The sequence below is a fragment of the Humulus lupulus genome, chromosome 7, assembly GCF_963169125.1.
Source record: "Humulus lupulus chromosome 7, drHumLupu1.1, whole genome shotgun sequence".
Taxonomy (NCBI): Eukaryota; Viridiplantae; Streptophyta; class Magnoliopsida; order Rosales; family Cannabaceae; genus Humulus; species Humulus lupulus.
In genome coordinates, this window is record NC_084799.1 from 88,849,347 (window position 1) to 88,866,435 (window position 17,089).

General features: G+C 36.0%; 3 protein-coding genes across 7 annotated transcripts; 2 read left to right on the forward strand and 1 right to left on the reverse strand.

Moving 5' to 3' along the window:
* The first annotated feature begins 6,709 nt into the window (after positions 1 to 6,709).
* Positions 6,710 to 8,551, forward strand: LOC133791959 (uncharacterized). The gene is made up of 3 exons (XM_062229868.1): positions 6,710 to 6,808; positions 7,242 to 7,663; positions 7,888 to 8,551. The coding sequence occupies exons 1-3, from the start codon at positions 6,710 to 6,712 to the stop codon at positions 8,549 to 8,551; spliced, it is 1,185 nt and encodes a 394-aa protein (XP_062085852.1).
* Positions 8,552 to 8,763: 212 nt separating this feature from the next.
* On the reverse strand, positions 8,764 to 9,533 carry LOC133789765 (uncharacterized). The gene is made up of 2 exons (XM_062227516.1): positions 9,008 to 9,533; positions 8,764 to 8,926 (listed from the first exon to the last, which is right to left on the reverse strand). The coding sequence occupies exons 1-2, from the start codon at positions 9,268 to 9,270 to the stop codon at positions 8,785 to 8,787; spliced, it is 405 nt and encodes a 134-aa protein (XP_062083500.1). The 5' UTR covers positions 9,271 to 9,533; the 3' UTR covers positions 8,764 to 8,784.
* Positions 9,534 to 12,505: 2,972 nt separating this feature from the next.
* On the forward strand, positions 12,506 to 15,827 carry LOC133788436 (CST complex subunit TEN1). 5 transcript variants are annotated; one of them, XM_062225918.1, is made up of 4 exons: positions 12,506 to 12,673; positions 13,659 to 13,824; positions 15,125 to 15,281; positions 15,390 to 15,827. In XM_062225918.1, exons 2-4 carry the CDS (start codon positions 13,721 to 13,723, stop codon positions 15,507 to 15,509), a joined length of 381 nt encoding a protein of 126 aa, XP_062081902.1. In that variant the 5' UTR covers positions 12,506 to 12,673; positions 13,659 to 13,720; the 3' UTR covers positions 15,510 to 15,827. The 5 variants fall into 5 exon arrangements, with proteins under 5 accessions (XP_062081902.1, XP_062081899.1, XP_062081900.1 ...); XM_062225915.1 differs by having other exon boundaries at positions 12,508 to 12,673; positions 13,656 to 13,824; XM_062225916.1 differs by lacking the exon at positions 12,506 to 12,673 and adding an exon at positions 12,690 to 13,137 and having other exon boundaries at positions 13,656 to 13,824.
* The last annotated feature ends 1,262 nt before the right edge of the window (positions 15,828 to 17,089 follow it).

Here is a 17,089-nt window from a genome sequence, read left to right on the forward strand (position 1 = left end):
AACATCCAACTTTTCAAATCCAATCAAATCCAATTGTAATTGGATATCCAATTTTTTTTTATTGGATTGATTTGGATTAGTTCAGGTAATTGAATTAGTTTGAATCCTGAGCATCCCTACTTTTTATATATAAAAATCTATTTATGTGATAATTTATTCAAATTCGACTTTTGTAAACATGTCATAAAATAATAAAAAAAGGTAAATGAAAGCCTATTAGTTTCATAAACCTAATCAATATATAAACCAAAAATACCATTTTTTAAAGAATCTTTACAATAATATACCTAAAATAGGTTTTATTTACAAAAGTAACTACCCTAAAAATAATACACATATCAAAAAAACAAAAATAATTAAAAAATCTCAAATACTCAATTTAAAAATAATTCTCTTTACCAGATTTTTAAGGAAAAAAAAAATTAAAAGTACTAACACATCCCGCATAATGTGGAGACAAATACCACAAAAGGTGGGGTTTGCTATCTCATTACGAAAAAAACGAAGGTAAGGTGTAGCTAAGATTTTTTTTTCTTTTTTTGAAAAAAACTATCTTTTGGTTACTTATGATATCAATTAGTTATCTTTGAAAAATGACTTCATTTTTAGATTATATTATGTTATCTTATTATTTAAGATACCTTATGGTTACTTAAAGATATCAATTAGTTACCTTTTAAAATATGTCTTCATTTTTAGGTTATATTATGATATATTTTTATTTAAGATATCTTATACTTATCTTCAAACGTATTTTAGAAACTAATGAGTTCCAATATAGTATTGTTACACATGCTTTTTTCAAAGCCTCTCATATAAGGTGTTCTCAGGACAGTGCCCATTCTTATGACATGTGTCACTTGGGAACTAGATGTGAGAAAGCTTAGATCATATAACTTGAACCTCATCGAGTGGCCTGTCACGTAGATACTCACTCCCAAGTATATAAGTGGCTCCATTCACGAATAGCTAGGGATGAACCTTGGTTGTATAATCGACTACCTCATCAATCCTTTGAGGACTATACTCAAGAGTATCAGTCTGAGTAGCTCAACTCTGATTACCTAAGGAGATTTGTTACTCGGGATTGGGAGACTTGCCATCAAAGTCTTATCCATTAAGATAAAAACAAAAAGAATGTGGGGACTATGACCTAACAAAAAGTACAAATGCCCACCTATCACTACGAGCTTGGTGGCCATAAGAGAAGAGTGGTTGTCGGCTCCATACAGTTGACAATTTAGAATGTCAGAAGCAGAATCACACTCGGGAAGTGTAAGTGCACCCTCTACGCCCTCCACACTTCGTTAATTCATGAAATGTGGCCGTTGAAGTACGAGTGCAGTCATCCACCCAACCATGGTATGGCTAGTTAGAGGCACAAGCAAGCCATCCTCATTGCTGAACACAAGAAATCCAGTAGATTGCACATACTTAATGCATTTTTTCTACTTTTTCTCTGTGTAAAACTATATTTTCTGTATGTAATTAGAGAAATTAATGTGAATAACTCTAATTAAGAGTACTAATTGCTTACAACCACTTATAAATAGGACTGTATCAATTATTGTAATCATAACTAACTTGGGCAAGCCAAAATATTGTCAAATTGTAAACCAAAAGATAACTTGAGCTTTGCAAATTCTTCCCCAAATACGATAACTTATGGACTAAGCTTAATTAACCGTCAAACTACGTAAAAATCTCATTATCTTGTTGAGTTTAAAGCTCTGTTAATCTCGTTGATGAAAAACAACATCAATAAGAACAAAAAGTTACTAGATAGCTTATTAGGAAGGTTATTATTTAAGATGTCGTCAACTTTTAAATGTAAGATAAAAAATATACTTTTTGGTAACTTATGCAATTTACGGTTGAATTATAGTTGTTTGTTTTAGTTAACTAAGTAGAAAAGTTAATTTTAAATGATAACAAAAGTATACATTTTGGTGCCTCATTGATGTTAATTTTTCCTTAACTATCATAAAATGTAACTAAAAGTTACTTTTGAATCATAGCACAAAACAACTCATTGAAACTGTAACGACCCAAATTTCCTAATAAGGCTTAGGGTCTTGATTAAGGGGGCCAGGATGACAAATTATAGAATTATATGATTATGTGATATTTATGTGTTTCATTATGTGAATATGCGAGTTATATCATAATATGACTAGATATCCATGTTTTGGTGTATTAAATATGCATGTGGGCCCATTGCTGTTTAATTGGGAAATTTTCATATTTTGGTCATTTTTGGTGTATTTGGCATATATGTAGTATGTGTGTGGTGCTTTATTATTATTTGGTTATGCATGAGTTACTCAGCACGAGGCGATCCTAGGAAGCAAGCTAGTGGGAAAGTCACAACAGGATTTATACTTGACTCGGAGTGAGTCAATGGGTATTTAGCACATTACCGGGATATTGGGTAATGAGAATAAATATTTGATGATAAATTGAGAGTTAGTGAGATCAGGGGAAAATTCTGGGAATTTAGACTATTTTACCCCCGGGAGCGTTTTCAAGACCCTGAGCAATAGGATTTGCTTGAGGTTACTTAAACTTGAAGTAATTTGTTAAAATTATAAATGAACGTTCATAACGTTCTCTCTCCCTCCTGTTCCATTTTTGATACCCGATCACACTTTCAAAGGAAACTTGAGTTTTAGGACTCAGATTCAAGTAAGGATCGAGGCATAGAGATTCTAGGGAAGATTAGAAGCTTATTAGCCAGAGGATTTAGTTGGGAAACGACTCAATCGAAGGTAATCCAAGTTTTAAGTTCTAAGTTTTCAAAGTTTTTAAGCTTTGATTGAATTTTTGTGCTTTGATGAGTTTTTGGATGAATTGAAGCTTGAGTTTTATTGGTATTGGATAATTAGGATGTTTAGAAACTTTGATTTTGGAATTTGGAGATGTTTGGATAGGTTTTTGGAAGGTTTTTAAATGGAGAAAACAAGGTTTTTGGTTGGGTTCGTGGTTGGGCCGCGACCCTGTTCTTGGGCACCACAGCCCAGGCTTGAAGAAGAAGGAGGTTGGCTGATTTTCAGGTAGGGCCGCGACACAAGGTTGGAGTGCCGCGGCGCAAGGTGCAGGCAGAGAGGTGGTCTGGCTTCTGTCTGGAGGTGGGCCGCGGCTCAGGGTTTGGGGGCTGCGGCGCTTAAGGGCAGTTTTGCCCAGAGTTGGTTTTTATTCATGGGAACTTAACTCTAAGGGCCTAAGATTGATTCTACTACCCAGTTGAGCAGGATTCGACGTCCCGGAGGCTAGGTTTGGGTTTGGAAGTATTTATTTACTCATTTTGATGAAGTTTTATATTATGGTTGTGACTAGGTTATCACTAGGGGCTTGGAAACAAGATCGTGCTTGTGGCTCATTTATTGGCAACCTGTGCTTGGACCAAAGGTAATAAAACTACACCCAGTATGTGATGCATAAGATACATGTGATTAGGGCATGACATGAATGTTGAATATGAGATTGATAAGAGCTTGAGCCTCTATAAATGTGCATGATCATAATTATGCTAGTGATTGTTGAGTAAGCATGCTGAATGCCCTGTATTTTGATATTTTACATATGATATATGCTTGGTTGCATTGCTTACTTGTGAGTGGAACTGATCTATGAGTCAGGAATCGACAATGGTGCCAGTATTGACTGTGAAAATGTGACTTATTAGTCAAGTTCGGCAGTAGTACTGAGCACTGGTCGTATGGTATTGGCTTATGAGTCAATAGCGGTATTAACGTGTTTAACGCAAGCCGAAAAAATTAGATCTAATCGACATAAGCATTATCATCATAAGCATGAAATGCTTGACCGACCCTAAGTTTGATAAAAACAAAAGCGCTTGTATAGTCTAAAGGCTAGTTACATAGAGCCAGAGCTATAAGCTCAGGTGACTGAAACGCCACATGGCTAGGAAGGCATGGGACCTCAGAGATAGACTCATTAGTCATCTATACAGAGTGTGACTCATTAGTCACCTATATAGAGTTTGACTCATTAGTCACCCACACAGAGATAGACTCATTAGTCACCCACACAGAGATAGACTCATTAGTCATCTATATAGAGTGTGACTCATTAGTCACCTATACAGGGTGTGACTCATTAGTCACCCCACATAGAGATAGACTCATTAGTCATCTATTCAAGGAGCATATCCCCAGAGATTGACTCATTAGTCATCTATTCAAGAAGTAGGTCCCTAGAGATTGACTCATTAGTCATCTATTCAGAAGCAGGACCCCATAATCATTTATTTGGACTTGCTTGCATGCATGAATATGATTATTACTGCTAGGCATGCTATTATGATTTAGTGACCTGTTATTATTTGCTTATGAGCATGATTACGTTTTCTTGCTAAGCCTCAACTCACGGGTGCTATGTGGTGCAGGTAAAGGCAAAAGAAAGCTGGATCATCCTTGAGTTAGAGAGCTTAGGTGACGATGTGTACATATGTGGCTGCTCGACCATCACGGCCGATGGTTTAAAGAGGAACTAGGGTTAAACACTAATTTTCCGCTTAGGTCGGCTAGTTGTAAATATTTTATTGTAATTAACCTTTAAAATATATTTTCGGGATCCCAATGTATATAGTAAATGTTTTAGTGAAACGATATATCTTAACCAAAACTTTTAACCCTAAACCATAATCGCACTTAGTTACACGATTATGGCCAAATGACTCGGTTAGCGAGCTTAACACTGTTTAAAATGCACAACGTAATGGTCCCTAGGTAGTAGGGCGTTACAGAGACTATCTTTATTTTTAACGGTAAAAAACCTATGTTTGTCTTATAACAATATGACCCGTTCGAAGAGTAGGTCAAGATGTTACCAACTTTATCCCAAAAGTTGGACGGTGTTGCCAGTTACTAAAGTTGCAGATATCTTATGAATTTGCTGGAAAACAACGACAATATAATAGAACGGTTGACTGAGTTTTGTTCCTCTCAACAAACTTATTCCAGTGGTACCTCGACCTCAAAGTGGCCGAAGCTAGCCAAAATACGCATTCAAACTTCACATGGCACCACCTTTGATTAACACGTGTAGCTGTTTTTGACAAAGTTTGACTGCCAGATTTTGACAGCAATTTCATCTGCAGCTCCTCTTTTCTTGGTTAAGTGCTTGTTGTATTCAACACTTCCCTTTTTTTTATTTTTTTTCTTCCTATATTTGTCTTGCTTCTATGTTACTTGTTGTCACTGTATAATTACAAAATTATAATAATAAGGGGTATTTGCAATATAAATACCCAATGTTTAACACTTGTTACAGTTAAATACATAATCGTTTATTTTTATGGCAAAAATACCCGATGTTCAATATATGTTAATGATAAATACCTATTCTTTTTTCTTTATGGTAAAAATACTTAAAGTTGCTAAAACATTGCTTTTGTCAGTACCTCCTATGTTTGAGCTGCTAAATGTTGACTCACCAGATATGTATCACTCCGTAATTTGAGTATTTTTGTCATCAAATTATGTATTTTTTAATATTTGAATTAATTTAAAATGTCTTGTTAATTCATTTTTCTAATTTAAAAAATATATATTTTTTTAAATAATGAAATGGACTGATTACACAAACATCTACTTAATCAACATGTTTAACAACTCCAATATAGGAGGTACTTACAGAAGCAATGATTTAACAACTTTATGTATTTTTACCGTAAATAAAAATATTAAGTATTTATATTTAACATATATTGAACATTGAATATTTTCACGATTAAAATAAAAGATTAAGTATTTAACTTTAACAAATATGACACATTAGGAATTTATGCTGCAAATACCTCGGTAATAATAATCTCTTATTTGATTTTTTTTTTCATTATTTTTTGTATCACCGTTTTGAAATAATTTACAAAATCATATTCACAGTTTTTTGTTTGTTTTTTTGCGAAGCAAAGGTCTACTCTTGTTTTAAAAGGGAAATTTTACCCTTTATGCATCATAACATATTTAATTTTTTTAAAATGCCAACATAAAAATTCTCCCCATAATATGCCCCCTCTTATATTTTGGACAAAAATACCCTCCTCACTCAAATTTAACACTTCACACATTTTTTCTCTCTGTCTCTTTCTCTCATCCCTCATTTACAGCCATTTTTTCACAGCTCGGAGGTGGAACGGATTGGAAGTTTCTTGGCGTTTTTAAGAGAAAAAATCACGGGTAAGTATCATTTCATTAATCTACTTATGAATATGAAATGTCATGGTTAGATATTAGATTCGAACTGCTCCGCAGTTGAGTTTGTATTTTTTTCTGCAATTTTTGAACTGTTCTTCGGATCTGGGATTTCCAAAATCGATGGTACATCGATGCCATTTCGATACTGAGGCGAACATCTAAATTAGATGATATTTTCGATGTAATATCGATGGTGTATCGATGTTGAATCGATGTCATATATGTTGATTTGGTTCAGCGTCGATGTGGCATCGATATTACATCGAAATTGAATCGCATACATAGGGCAACCATCAGCATCGATGGCATTTTGATGGTACATCGATGCCATTTTGATACTGAGGTGAATTTCGACGTTAGTATCGATGTAATATCGATGGTGTATCGATGTTGAATCGATGCCGTATATGTTTATTTGGTTCAGCGTCGATATGGCATCGATGTGGCATCGAAATTGAATCGCATACATAGGGCAACCATCAGCATAGATGGCATTTCGATGGTACATCGATGGCATTTCGATACTGAGGCGAATATCTAATTTCGATGTTAGTATCGATGATGTATCGATGTTGAATCGATGCCATGTATGTTTATTTGGTTCAGCGTCAATAAGGCATCGAAATGGTATCGCATCAAAATGGCAACCATTAGCATCAATGATGCATCGAAATGTCATCGATGTGGCATCGATTTTGAACTACAATACAGATTTTCATAGGCATCGATTTACCATCGATTCTTCATAGATTACACTTTATTTTTATAATTTTCTTATGTTTTTTTTTTTTTGTAAATTTGCAAGTTCCAGAGTTAATATAATTGTTTCTTACAACGGTGTTTGAGAACAGAAAGGAGAAAAATGGAATTTTAAAGCTGGTTTGAACACTATAATACATGTACCAATTGATGTTGGTTACATAGAATTATTAGAGAAGTTGTATTCAAAGTTGAAAGTGGATAGGTCATTGTTTGACTTAAAGTTGAAAGTGTCGTTTACATGCAATGATTTTAGCGTAGATCCCATTGACAGATTTTGTCACTGAGGAAGATCGATTCAAATATTGCTTTTTCTCACTCGGAGTTAGTAGAAGAGGGTTTCGTACATGTCGTCCTGTGTTATGTGTGGACGGTACCTTTTTAAAGACAAAATACGGTGGGCAGATGTTATGTGCAGTCGCGCTAGATGCAAATAACCATCTATATCCAGTTGCATTTGGTATTGTGGATAGTGAGAATCATGATTCTTGGAAGTATTTCATGTCAAAGCTAAAGGAAGCGATTGGGGAAGTCGAGGACCTGGCATTTGTATCTGACAGGCATGCAAGTATTACACATGCCTTGGAAACTATTTTCCCCGATGCCTGTCATGGTGCTTGCTACCACCACATTAGTATGAATGTGGTTGCTAAATTCAAGACTGATCATTGTCATGTGTTGATGTATAATGCGGCATATGCTTTTAGGAAATCTGAGTTCCACGCTAACTTCGAAAAAATCAAATCAAAAGACCCAGCCATTGCTCAATACCTAGAAGGCATGGGTTTTGATAAGTGGTCCCGTGCTTACTTTCCTGGAAATAGGTATGTCATTGTGAATTATATTTTAATTTATGAAATCTTCTAAATGTATGTTACTATTAAATTTTAGTTTTCCTAGATACTAGGTATAATATAATGACAAGCAATTATGCTGAAAGTTTCAACAATAAGACCCGAGACGCTAGGAGCTTTCCGATAACTACATTCATCGAATTTATTCGCTTCACACTACAGTCCTGGTTATGTGATAGGAGAGAAACTAGCGAGAAGACAACTACAACTCTTGCACCGACCTATGAGAAAACTTTGGTGGATATGGCTGAGAAAGCTCGATTCTTGATTCCTTATGCAATAGGGAGGCATGAGTTCCATGTGTTAGATGGTGAGCTGAATGGTGGAGTCGACCTCCTGAATAAGACATGCACATGCGGCGTGTTTCAGATTATTGGTATCCCATGTGCTCATGCACTATCTGGATCCCTTAAGCGAGGGGTGAACTTTTATTCGTTGTGTTCAGATTACTATAAAATTGAGACATGGAGGTCCTCTTACACAGAATCTATATATCCTACTTGTAACGAGGAAGAGTGGATTGTTCCACATGACATTATGACAATAAAAGTGAGAACACATGCGCAGAAAAACCCGGTTGGTCGTCCAAAGAAGAAACAAGGTAGGCCTAAGACGAAACGCCATCCTTCCAATGGAGATAAATTGGTTGTTCAACGCAAGTGCAGCACTTGTGGAGGTCTAGGCCATAATAGGGCAACTTGTAAAGTTTGTGTTTGAAATTTATGGCATCAATGTTAAACTTTTTATTTGGGTACTAATGGTCTTTGCTACTCTTTTTATTTGTGTATTGATGGACTTTGTTACTCTTTTTATTTGTGTATTAATGGACTTTGCTACTCTTTATATTTGTGTATTAATGGATTTTGTTAATCGAAACGACATTTTTTATATACAATACTAAGGAGAAATATACTATTGTGTGCATCGAAATCAAAATAAATGTTCTAACATCAAGGGTACACATTCTCATAAAAAATGTCGATGCATAATTTATCCCTGAAGTACTGAATGTTGTCCTCGATGGCATATGATAAGGGAATGTCTCCAAGAATGAACTCCAAGTGTTTGATGGCGAATACGCCGCAATCTCCGCTGAAACTAAGAAATCTTTATTGTGAGTGTATTGAAAATTTAAGGAGAACAGTATTGAAAATCTGAATTTAGTACGTCTACCTGGTTCTAGACTGTGGGACAATATCAGTGGACATGCGCCGCCAATCAAAGTTTGGAACGGTGATCTTCGGTCTAGCTATTTTCAACTTGGGGTGTCCTTTAAACATACCAGAAGCGTTGAGTAAAGATGGAAGCATCCTAGTCCAAGGCTCGATCAACTCAGACAACTTATTATGGCTAAAGTTAGAATGATCTGAGTCAAATACAGTGATCATCCAATCAGCGAAATTTATTTCGCAAAGGACCCAGTGCCGATTTTCCATGCACCAGTGGAAGTAGACCTCGTTGCAATCACCCCAAGGCTTCTTGTACTTTTTGGCATCTCCTTTCAGGAAATCAAGAATGTCCGAGTCCCATTGGTAAGTCCTGCCATTTTTCTTGAATTCCTCGTATCTGGTAGGAATATATTGTGCAAATGATGAATCAAGTACGGTGGCTTTCACGGGGTACGTCTTCGGCAACTCAAAAAGACGTCTCCGTATAAGATAATTTGCAGCGTCGAGATGCTGCAAATAAATAGAGTAACGTTAAGGAAGAGTGGATTGTTAAAATGAGATAAATGTTCTAACAAACATAAGAGACTTACAGTTTCTGCCAACCATTCTTTTGCCACCTTCAACTTCAAGAACCAAACAGGTGTCCCATCACAACATTCCAACTTCCTCGGTCTGCTGTTGTCAATCTCACCGAGTACCCATCGGTTAAAAGTTGTCAACATATCTTGATCCAACACCTTTAAAGGAAGGATCGTAACTGGGTCCTTGAACTTTGGTTTCTTGGCTGCTGGAGTATAGTCCTCGTACCTTACTGGTCTCTGTCTAGTGCGCTTACCTGTAAAGGAGCAATTAGTATCTAATCTCTTTAAAACAAAAACAAAAAAACTCATGGATTAGTCGTACCTAAGACTGTCTGCACTGGCTGAGAAGGTGTGGCTTCTCCAACAGAAGGCTCGTAACATGAGGGGAGAATGTCGTACTCTACATCATCTGTTGGAGTGGGTGCATGAGTATGTGCAGGAGTAGGTGCAGGAGTAGGGATACCACCTAGTGTTGCCAACTTCTCTAATATGACTTCTTGATTTTTAAGGACGATACCTAGAGTGGCCTTAACATCGTCCACTGCACTTGATAGTCTGGCTATCTCACCCAACACCTCCTCATAAACCCCAGGAGTAGGAGCAGAAGTAGGTTCTGTACTAGTATCTGGAGCAGACTCTGTCGGGGCATCCTCCACAAATATGCCAGCCTTAACGGCTATCTCAGCCACCGCAGCAGCCTCTGCCTCAGGATCATAAGGTCTTCCATCCTCTGGTGCAGGCTGGATCATATTCTGCAGCATCGCATACCTAGGAGCATCCCCCTCTGTCCTCTGATATATGGCATCAAAGAATTCTCGCTCATTTGGTCGAGGCCTTAGGATAGAAATGCATGACAACTGTAATGGAAACAACACAATCAAATTAGAAACGACATAAGTTGATTAGTATAATTCAAAATTTCTTGAATTATTTAAATGTATTATAACTTACATGTCTCCTCGCAAGTACATCCTTCAAATGCAAATGCTTCGGCTGGCCTATGCTCTCCCACTGTAGCATCCTAGGGAACTTGAATCCACAGGGCTTGGTGTGTTCCTTCTGTAAATCAAGAATCGTCTCGTATGCCCAATATTGCAAGGTTGGTGGATACCCCTAGCAAGTGTACTTTGCCTCCACCTTAAAACCCTTAGAAGACTCCACCTCAGTGATCTTCTTCGCCTTCTTACCTGGTATTGTACCACCAATCGCTTTCATATCTCTATTGAATTGTTTCACAGTTGTATCGAATGAAAGGGATCCCCATGGATACTTCTCAAAATAATCTAAATCCTCGACCATCGACAATGAATCTCGCCAAATAGCGTTGTCGTTCTCAGCGCCCAATAGTATCCCCTCCACAAAGTAAACCAAACCGAGCTTGTACAAATCATCAGGTACATCGCACATACTAAAAGCTCGTTCCAACATACTGAACCGAATGTCTTTCTCGGGTTCCACACTGAAATATGTATCAATTAGGCGGGAGGAAGTAATGTGAGGTTCAATGTCAACGGCAAGTGGTGGACAGGAGCAGCTCAGGTCAGTGATAATGGCAAACTCGTGCACCCCAAACTTACATAAGTTTGGGCCCATCAAGAAGTGCACCACATCGCCACGCGGAGACTTGACCTTCCGCAAAATCAATGTGTGCACCAATGCCCTAGAGAACGAAAAGGGAGGGGCTGTGAAGAATGGTCCAAAAACAGACTTATTCACCATCCCCAACAATCCATGCTCCTCAAATCTTTTCTTCAATTTTGTTAACCTCCCGGAACCCCTATAGGTCATACGACCGACATAATGATCATCCATAGGGATCTCAAGCGGTGGGATACGTTTGGGTGGCATCTGCAAAATATCCACACAAAAAAAGAGAATTAGTTGAATTTATAAAAAATACTCAATCTGTTGTTGTCATCGAAATGGAATCGATGTACCATCGAAATAACATCGATGGAGCATGGAATCGATGCCATATATGTTCAGCATCGATATGGCATCGATGTGGCATCGATATACCATCGATTGCGCATCGTGCATCAGCATCGATTATGCATCGATGTAGCATCGATAAACCATCGATATACCATCGATGCATTTCGATGGTACATCGATGCCATTTCGATGGTACATCGATGCCATGTCGATGCTGAGGCGAACATCTAATTTAGATGTTATTTTTGATGTGATATCGATGGTATATCGATGTTGAATCGATGCCATATATGTTCAGCATCAATATACCATCGATTGCGCATCTATTATACTTCAGCATCGATTGTGCATCGATGTGGTATCGATAAACCATCGATTATGAAAGAATCGACATGGCATCGATATACCATTGATGGAGAATCGATGGAGCATCGATTGCTCACTGTATGTCATCGATGGAGCATCGATGTGGAATCGAAAGAACATCGACCCACAAAATTTTTGCAGAATTTGCAGAATGCACATAGAATCAAACCCATTTTAAGCGACATTTTTCGCAAAATAAAGATTAACAATCAAACCCATTTCATCGATTTATACATTATGATTCAAATTTTTTTTTAAAAAAAACCACATGACAACCGAATGTCTTACCTTACCGTGGCCGGCGATGGAGAAGATGGTGGCGACGGCGACTGTGAGGAGAGAGAGAGCTTCGCCTGAGAGAGATGGTGAGAATGTGAACCAAGAGAAAATAATGAGAAAGAAATGAGATAGTTTGGCTGGGAAGAGGGAAGAGTTTGTTGGGAAGAGAGAAGGTAAGGAGTCTCGGTTAGTGATAGAGGTGTTTTTGTCCAAAATTTTAAAACGGCATATATTTGGGAGAATATTTTATGTTGGCATTAAAAAAAAATTAAGGATGATATTGAACATACGGTCTAAAATTTCCCTTTTAAAATGCTACAAATATTGTTTAATTAATATTTTTTTTCTTAGAGTGAGAGTGCTAGCTTACGACTTTTAATTTTTCCAATATTTTTTTTCTAGTTTGTATCAAATTACAATATCAGTGACAGCTAAAATGTAGGGAAGGAGTGTAGTGTTTCGCTGGAGGACTCTATTCCGACGTCGTATTAAACTATTTTTTGTCCACGGTTTGATTCTCTGCCCATCATACAATTTAAACTATTTTGTTGTTTATCAGTGGGTTTCGAGTTTTGTTCTTGTTTGATTGTTTTGAAGAGTTCTGACTATGGTGGAATTTTTTCTTTCAATAAAATAAGTGATGGGTCAAACTGAGTTTTCCTTGAATGGGGCATTTGGGTGTTCTAGTCAAGAACCCAGATGAAACTCTTTACAAGAACTGCATGGCAATTTGCTTAGTAGCCAGGCATTGAGGTGCTCTTTGTAAAACATGGCCAAGAATTGAGGCAAATGCATGTATTCTAGATTGTGGGTCTTTTAGTTGAGAGGGTCAGCAAGAAAAGAAAATTTCTTTTGCGAAATATTTTATGTGAGCAGGTGTTTGGGCTCTCAAATCATTTGAGTCAAGTGTGCTTTTCAGTAATCTTTTCTGGCAATGGATTTTACCAGAAGAATCCTTTTGGCTATTTCAAAGGTGCTTTGCTTAAATTTTATAATTAGTTTTGAAAGGTTTAGCATGTCAATCAAGTAGGAGTAAGAGCTGTCTGGAGCTATTTGGGATGTTTTTCTCAAACTTTCACATTGTCGATGATTTAAAGAGCATGTTAATACAAGCCTTATAGTTTCATCGTCACATGGAATATATCCATATGACTTTCGCAGGGCAACACCTTAATTTATGGGGAAAAGTTTCTATATCTTTTCAGGTGTATTAGAGTAGGTTTGATTTCTGAGTGTGGCTTTCCATCACTGTTTTTATTACTTTTCCTGTCCTGGACTTTTCGATACTTTTACAGGTGTGTGAACAAAGGTTCCATAAGCTAGATGTGGTATGAATTTTTAATGGGTTTGTAAGGGATTGAGGGAACAATACTCTTCTTGGCTGAGAGAAGTATGAGTAATGATTAATAGAATTATCACATTGTACATATCTGTCAATACAAAGTTTGCATTTTTGGGGGGCTTTTCATTGATAAGTTTATTCACCTGCAGCAGCCAGTAGTAGCCACTAACCAGTAAGAAACTGGAAGTTGTACTACATTGGAAGGTTTGGCTTGATGGCTTCGTCAGTGATAAAATCTGGAGCATTGGTTTCACTGGAGGACTTGCATCCGTCGTCACCGCACTTCAAGCAAGGGACTTCACTTAGAGTAACTGGAAAGTAAGGGTTCTGGTTCTTCTTAGACTCGGTTCTCTTTCTTGTTGTGTCCTAGATTTTCACATCGAATTTTCTGCTTTTAATTTATTATCATTTGCATTAGTGAAAAATTTCCTTCCTGAACTATGTAAAACTTTATTTTATGTTATTTTTTTACTGTTTTCTAGTTTAGGGCCTAAAATTTTGTTTGAGTGTTCACTAATTTGTAACGGAAATAATAGTAATGGGAATAGTTTAGAGAGAAACTGGCAGGAATTGAACATTAAGTTGTCTCCTCTCAATTTAACAAATAACGTTGAAGATTCCCTAAAATGTGTCTCGGCCTAAGTGGATAGATTTCAAGAACTTTATTCTTTGGTCATGCTTTTAAGTCTTATCTGTTAAGTTTATCAGAGTTTGGTGGCTAGAGTAGGGCACTGGCGTTTCACCATTGAGCTGCTTGATGATATTTTTTAAGGACACTGTCGTACAAGAAATGGAGGTGGCTGGATGCTTAAAAAAAAGAAGTGGAAAACTAGAATTGACTATAGATTTCTAGCAATAGTGCTGGCATTTTTGTGAGCTGGATAAAGAGTTTGGTAAATTGTGGTGCTTTACTATAGATGTAAAGTTGCATAGGTAGAGGCGATGACATTAACGATGGTGAGGTGAATGAAATTGGATGATAGGAGAATTGGCCTAGATGCTTTTTGAATTGGAAAATGTGCAAAGTGATAGCAGGGTGAGGATGACAATGAAGGACTGCATAATTGAATTAGCATAATTTCCAAATAAGTTACTTTTTTGCTGGTGGTTTATGGGACAAAATTAAGTTTTGGGTTGGCCTTTTGCTTTCTGATGTAAAAGATCATGATAGAGTGCTGTTTTCCAATCGTGTGATTCTATAGAATGTTGCACACTCCAAAACTTGTATTTTTTTTCTACAACTTTAACATCATCTATTCTAATTGCTTTCTGGCCAAAGGTTGGTATATGCTAAAAGTTTGAGAATTACCTCATTCCCATGTGCATATATACTGGTGTTTTCATCATGTTGATAATGATATCTAATTATATATATAAAGTTACAGAAAAGATTCTGGGTAAGATTTATCATTGAAAACAGATCAGCTAATCTATATAATTGCATGAATGCATCATGCGATTATACTGGAATGGACGGTTGAATGATTGCACCAATTTAATGCATTTATTTTGTTTTATTTTCCCTTGTATAGTTTTATTAATTCAGTTCATTGTCATTTTACAATGACTTCAATTGATTGATATCCTCACCAAACACAGTGAGTCATTTTTCTCCCAGGCTACAAGAGTATTCTGCAGAGACAGCTATTGCCATGATTGTTGATGGAAGTGCCCAATTAAAGATTAACACCGAGCATCTAAGGAACCTGAGTTTGAGACTTGGCTCCTTCTACCAGTTTATTGGGGAACTACTTATTCAACCTGATGATAATGAGGTAGCTGGTTGATAGCATCAGTTTGATTCTCTTGTATCATATACATAAGTATTTCAATTTAGAATGCGTTTAGTATGTCTTCATAGCTCAACTTCTCTTTTTTTTCAGGCAATCTTACAGGCACGTGTTGGAAGGAATGTCGATGGCATTAATCTTGATCTCTATCATCAGTCTTTGCAGCTGCTAAGACAATTTCAGGCTGATCATCAGAAGAACCCAACAACTTGATAAAGTTCTAGTTTCGAAAGGCTCACATTGACATTTTTTTTTCTCTGATTAAGGTATCATAGTAACTTAAATCATATTTGAAATGCCGGTCGACTGATAATTTTTATTATTGTTTGACTATTTTTTTGTGACTAATTATTGTAAATATGGTCTTGATTGTGCTAGTCTTGACTGTTATAATACCTGGCTTGAAATTAATGCTCTCATAGGATAGAGTAATTTTCCCATGGTCAATGTCACATGTTAATTGTAAAAACAAAATGATGCTACTCTTTAAATGAAATAGGCTATTAGCAAGGTAGTCCTAGCATTGTGGTATTTGAACGTGACTGATCAAATTAAGATAGAGACCAAGAAAAGTGGATTTTCAAGTTAGCTCAAGTAATACACACATAGATTTGTTACAGATTATGTGAGAAATAAAGAATGACTGACAGTGTTTTATACTGTCTAGTCATCTTCTCACATAAACTGCCATACAAGTTAAAATTGGTATCTCATCAATACTTTTTATTAGTAAGAGTGTTAATCGGTTTGTTTGTTTAGTTTACGAGCAAATCCGTCCAACATAGATAGTTTTTGGTTAGTTTATTGGTTCAAATTAAAACACCAGTGATATTCTCTCATTTTACCTTTCTAATGAATGGTTGAAAATATTACACCCGGATCAGCCAAACTTAATTCTGTTTTTTTCCTTTCGATTTGACATATTTGGTTTCATATTCTCTTTTTGTTCACATTTATTTTTCTTTTTTGGATTCATCGAATCTTTTGCATACCTCTCCCATTTAAAATTTGTAAGTGTTCAATGTTGCCAACTAATATGGCAGAATATCATATTCTAATTATTCTTTTTGAAAAGATATTATAAAAATGAAAACCTGACTATATTTAATAGTAGCTAGCTGAAATTGCGAAAACCCTTTTGTTTTTTTGTTTTATTAAGAATAATAGTAATAATAATATGATAAAAAACTTTGTTGGTTTCTTAACCAACAGTGATATTCAAGTTATCATTTGAAACATGGAATGGAAGTCACAACTTATTACATGTAGAATTGCACTTACACAACGACATGTGATTAGTTTATATAGAGAAAAAAAATTAGATTAATGATGAATATGATGGCTTCCATTAATTAATAATGATTATCATTTTAAACAAATGTAATTAGAAAGACAGGATTAAGATTAAATACATCCTAAAAACCAAAACGTCAAAAATTTTGAGAAGCTAACTACCCCCAACCATCTAACAATGCAATCCAAATCATTTGGAACTTGCTAATGCATCGCAAGAGAGTCGGCGCCATTGAACGGAAGTCCTTTTATGTAATACCAATCCTTCTAGTTAAGAGAAATATACAGGACACTTAACAATCCGATACTTACGATTGTCAATAAATATTAATGTAAGATATTTATGTTGTAAAAAAAAGACTTATATATTAAACTGCTAATTTTGAAAAATTTAAGTATTTTTTATGTTAATTACTAAAAAAAGAAATAGTAAAGTTTTATTTTGTTTTTTTAATTAAATAATTAATCAAATTTAAGAATACTTTAGCCTTATAATAAAG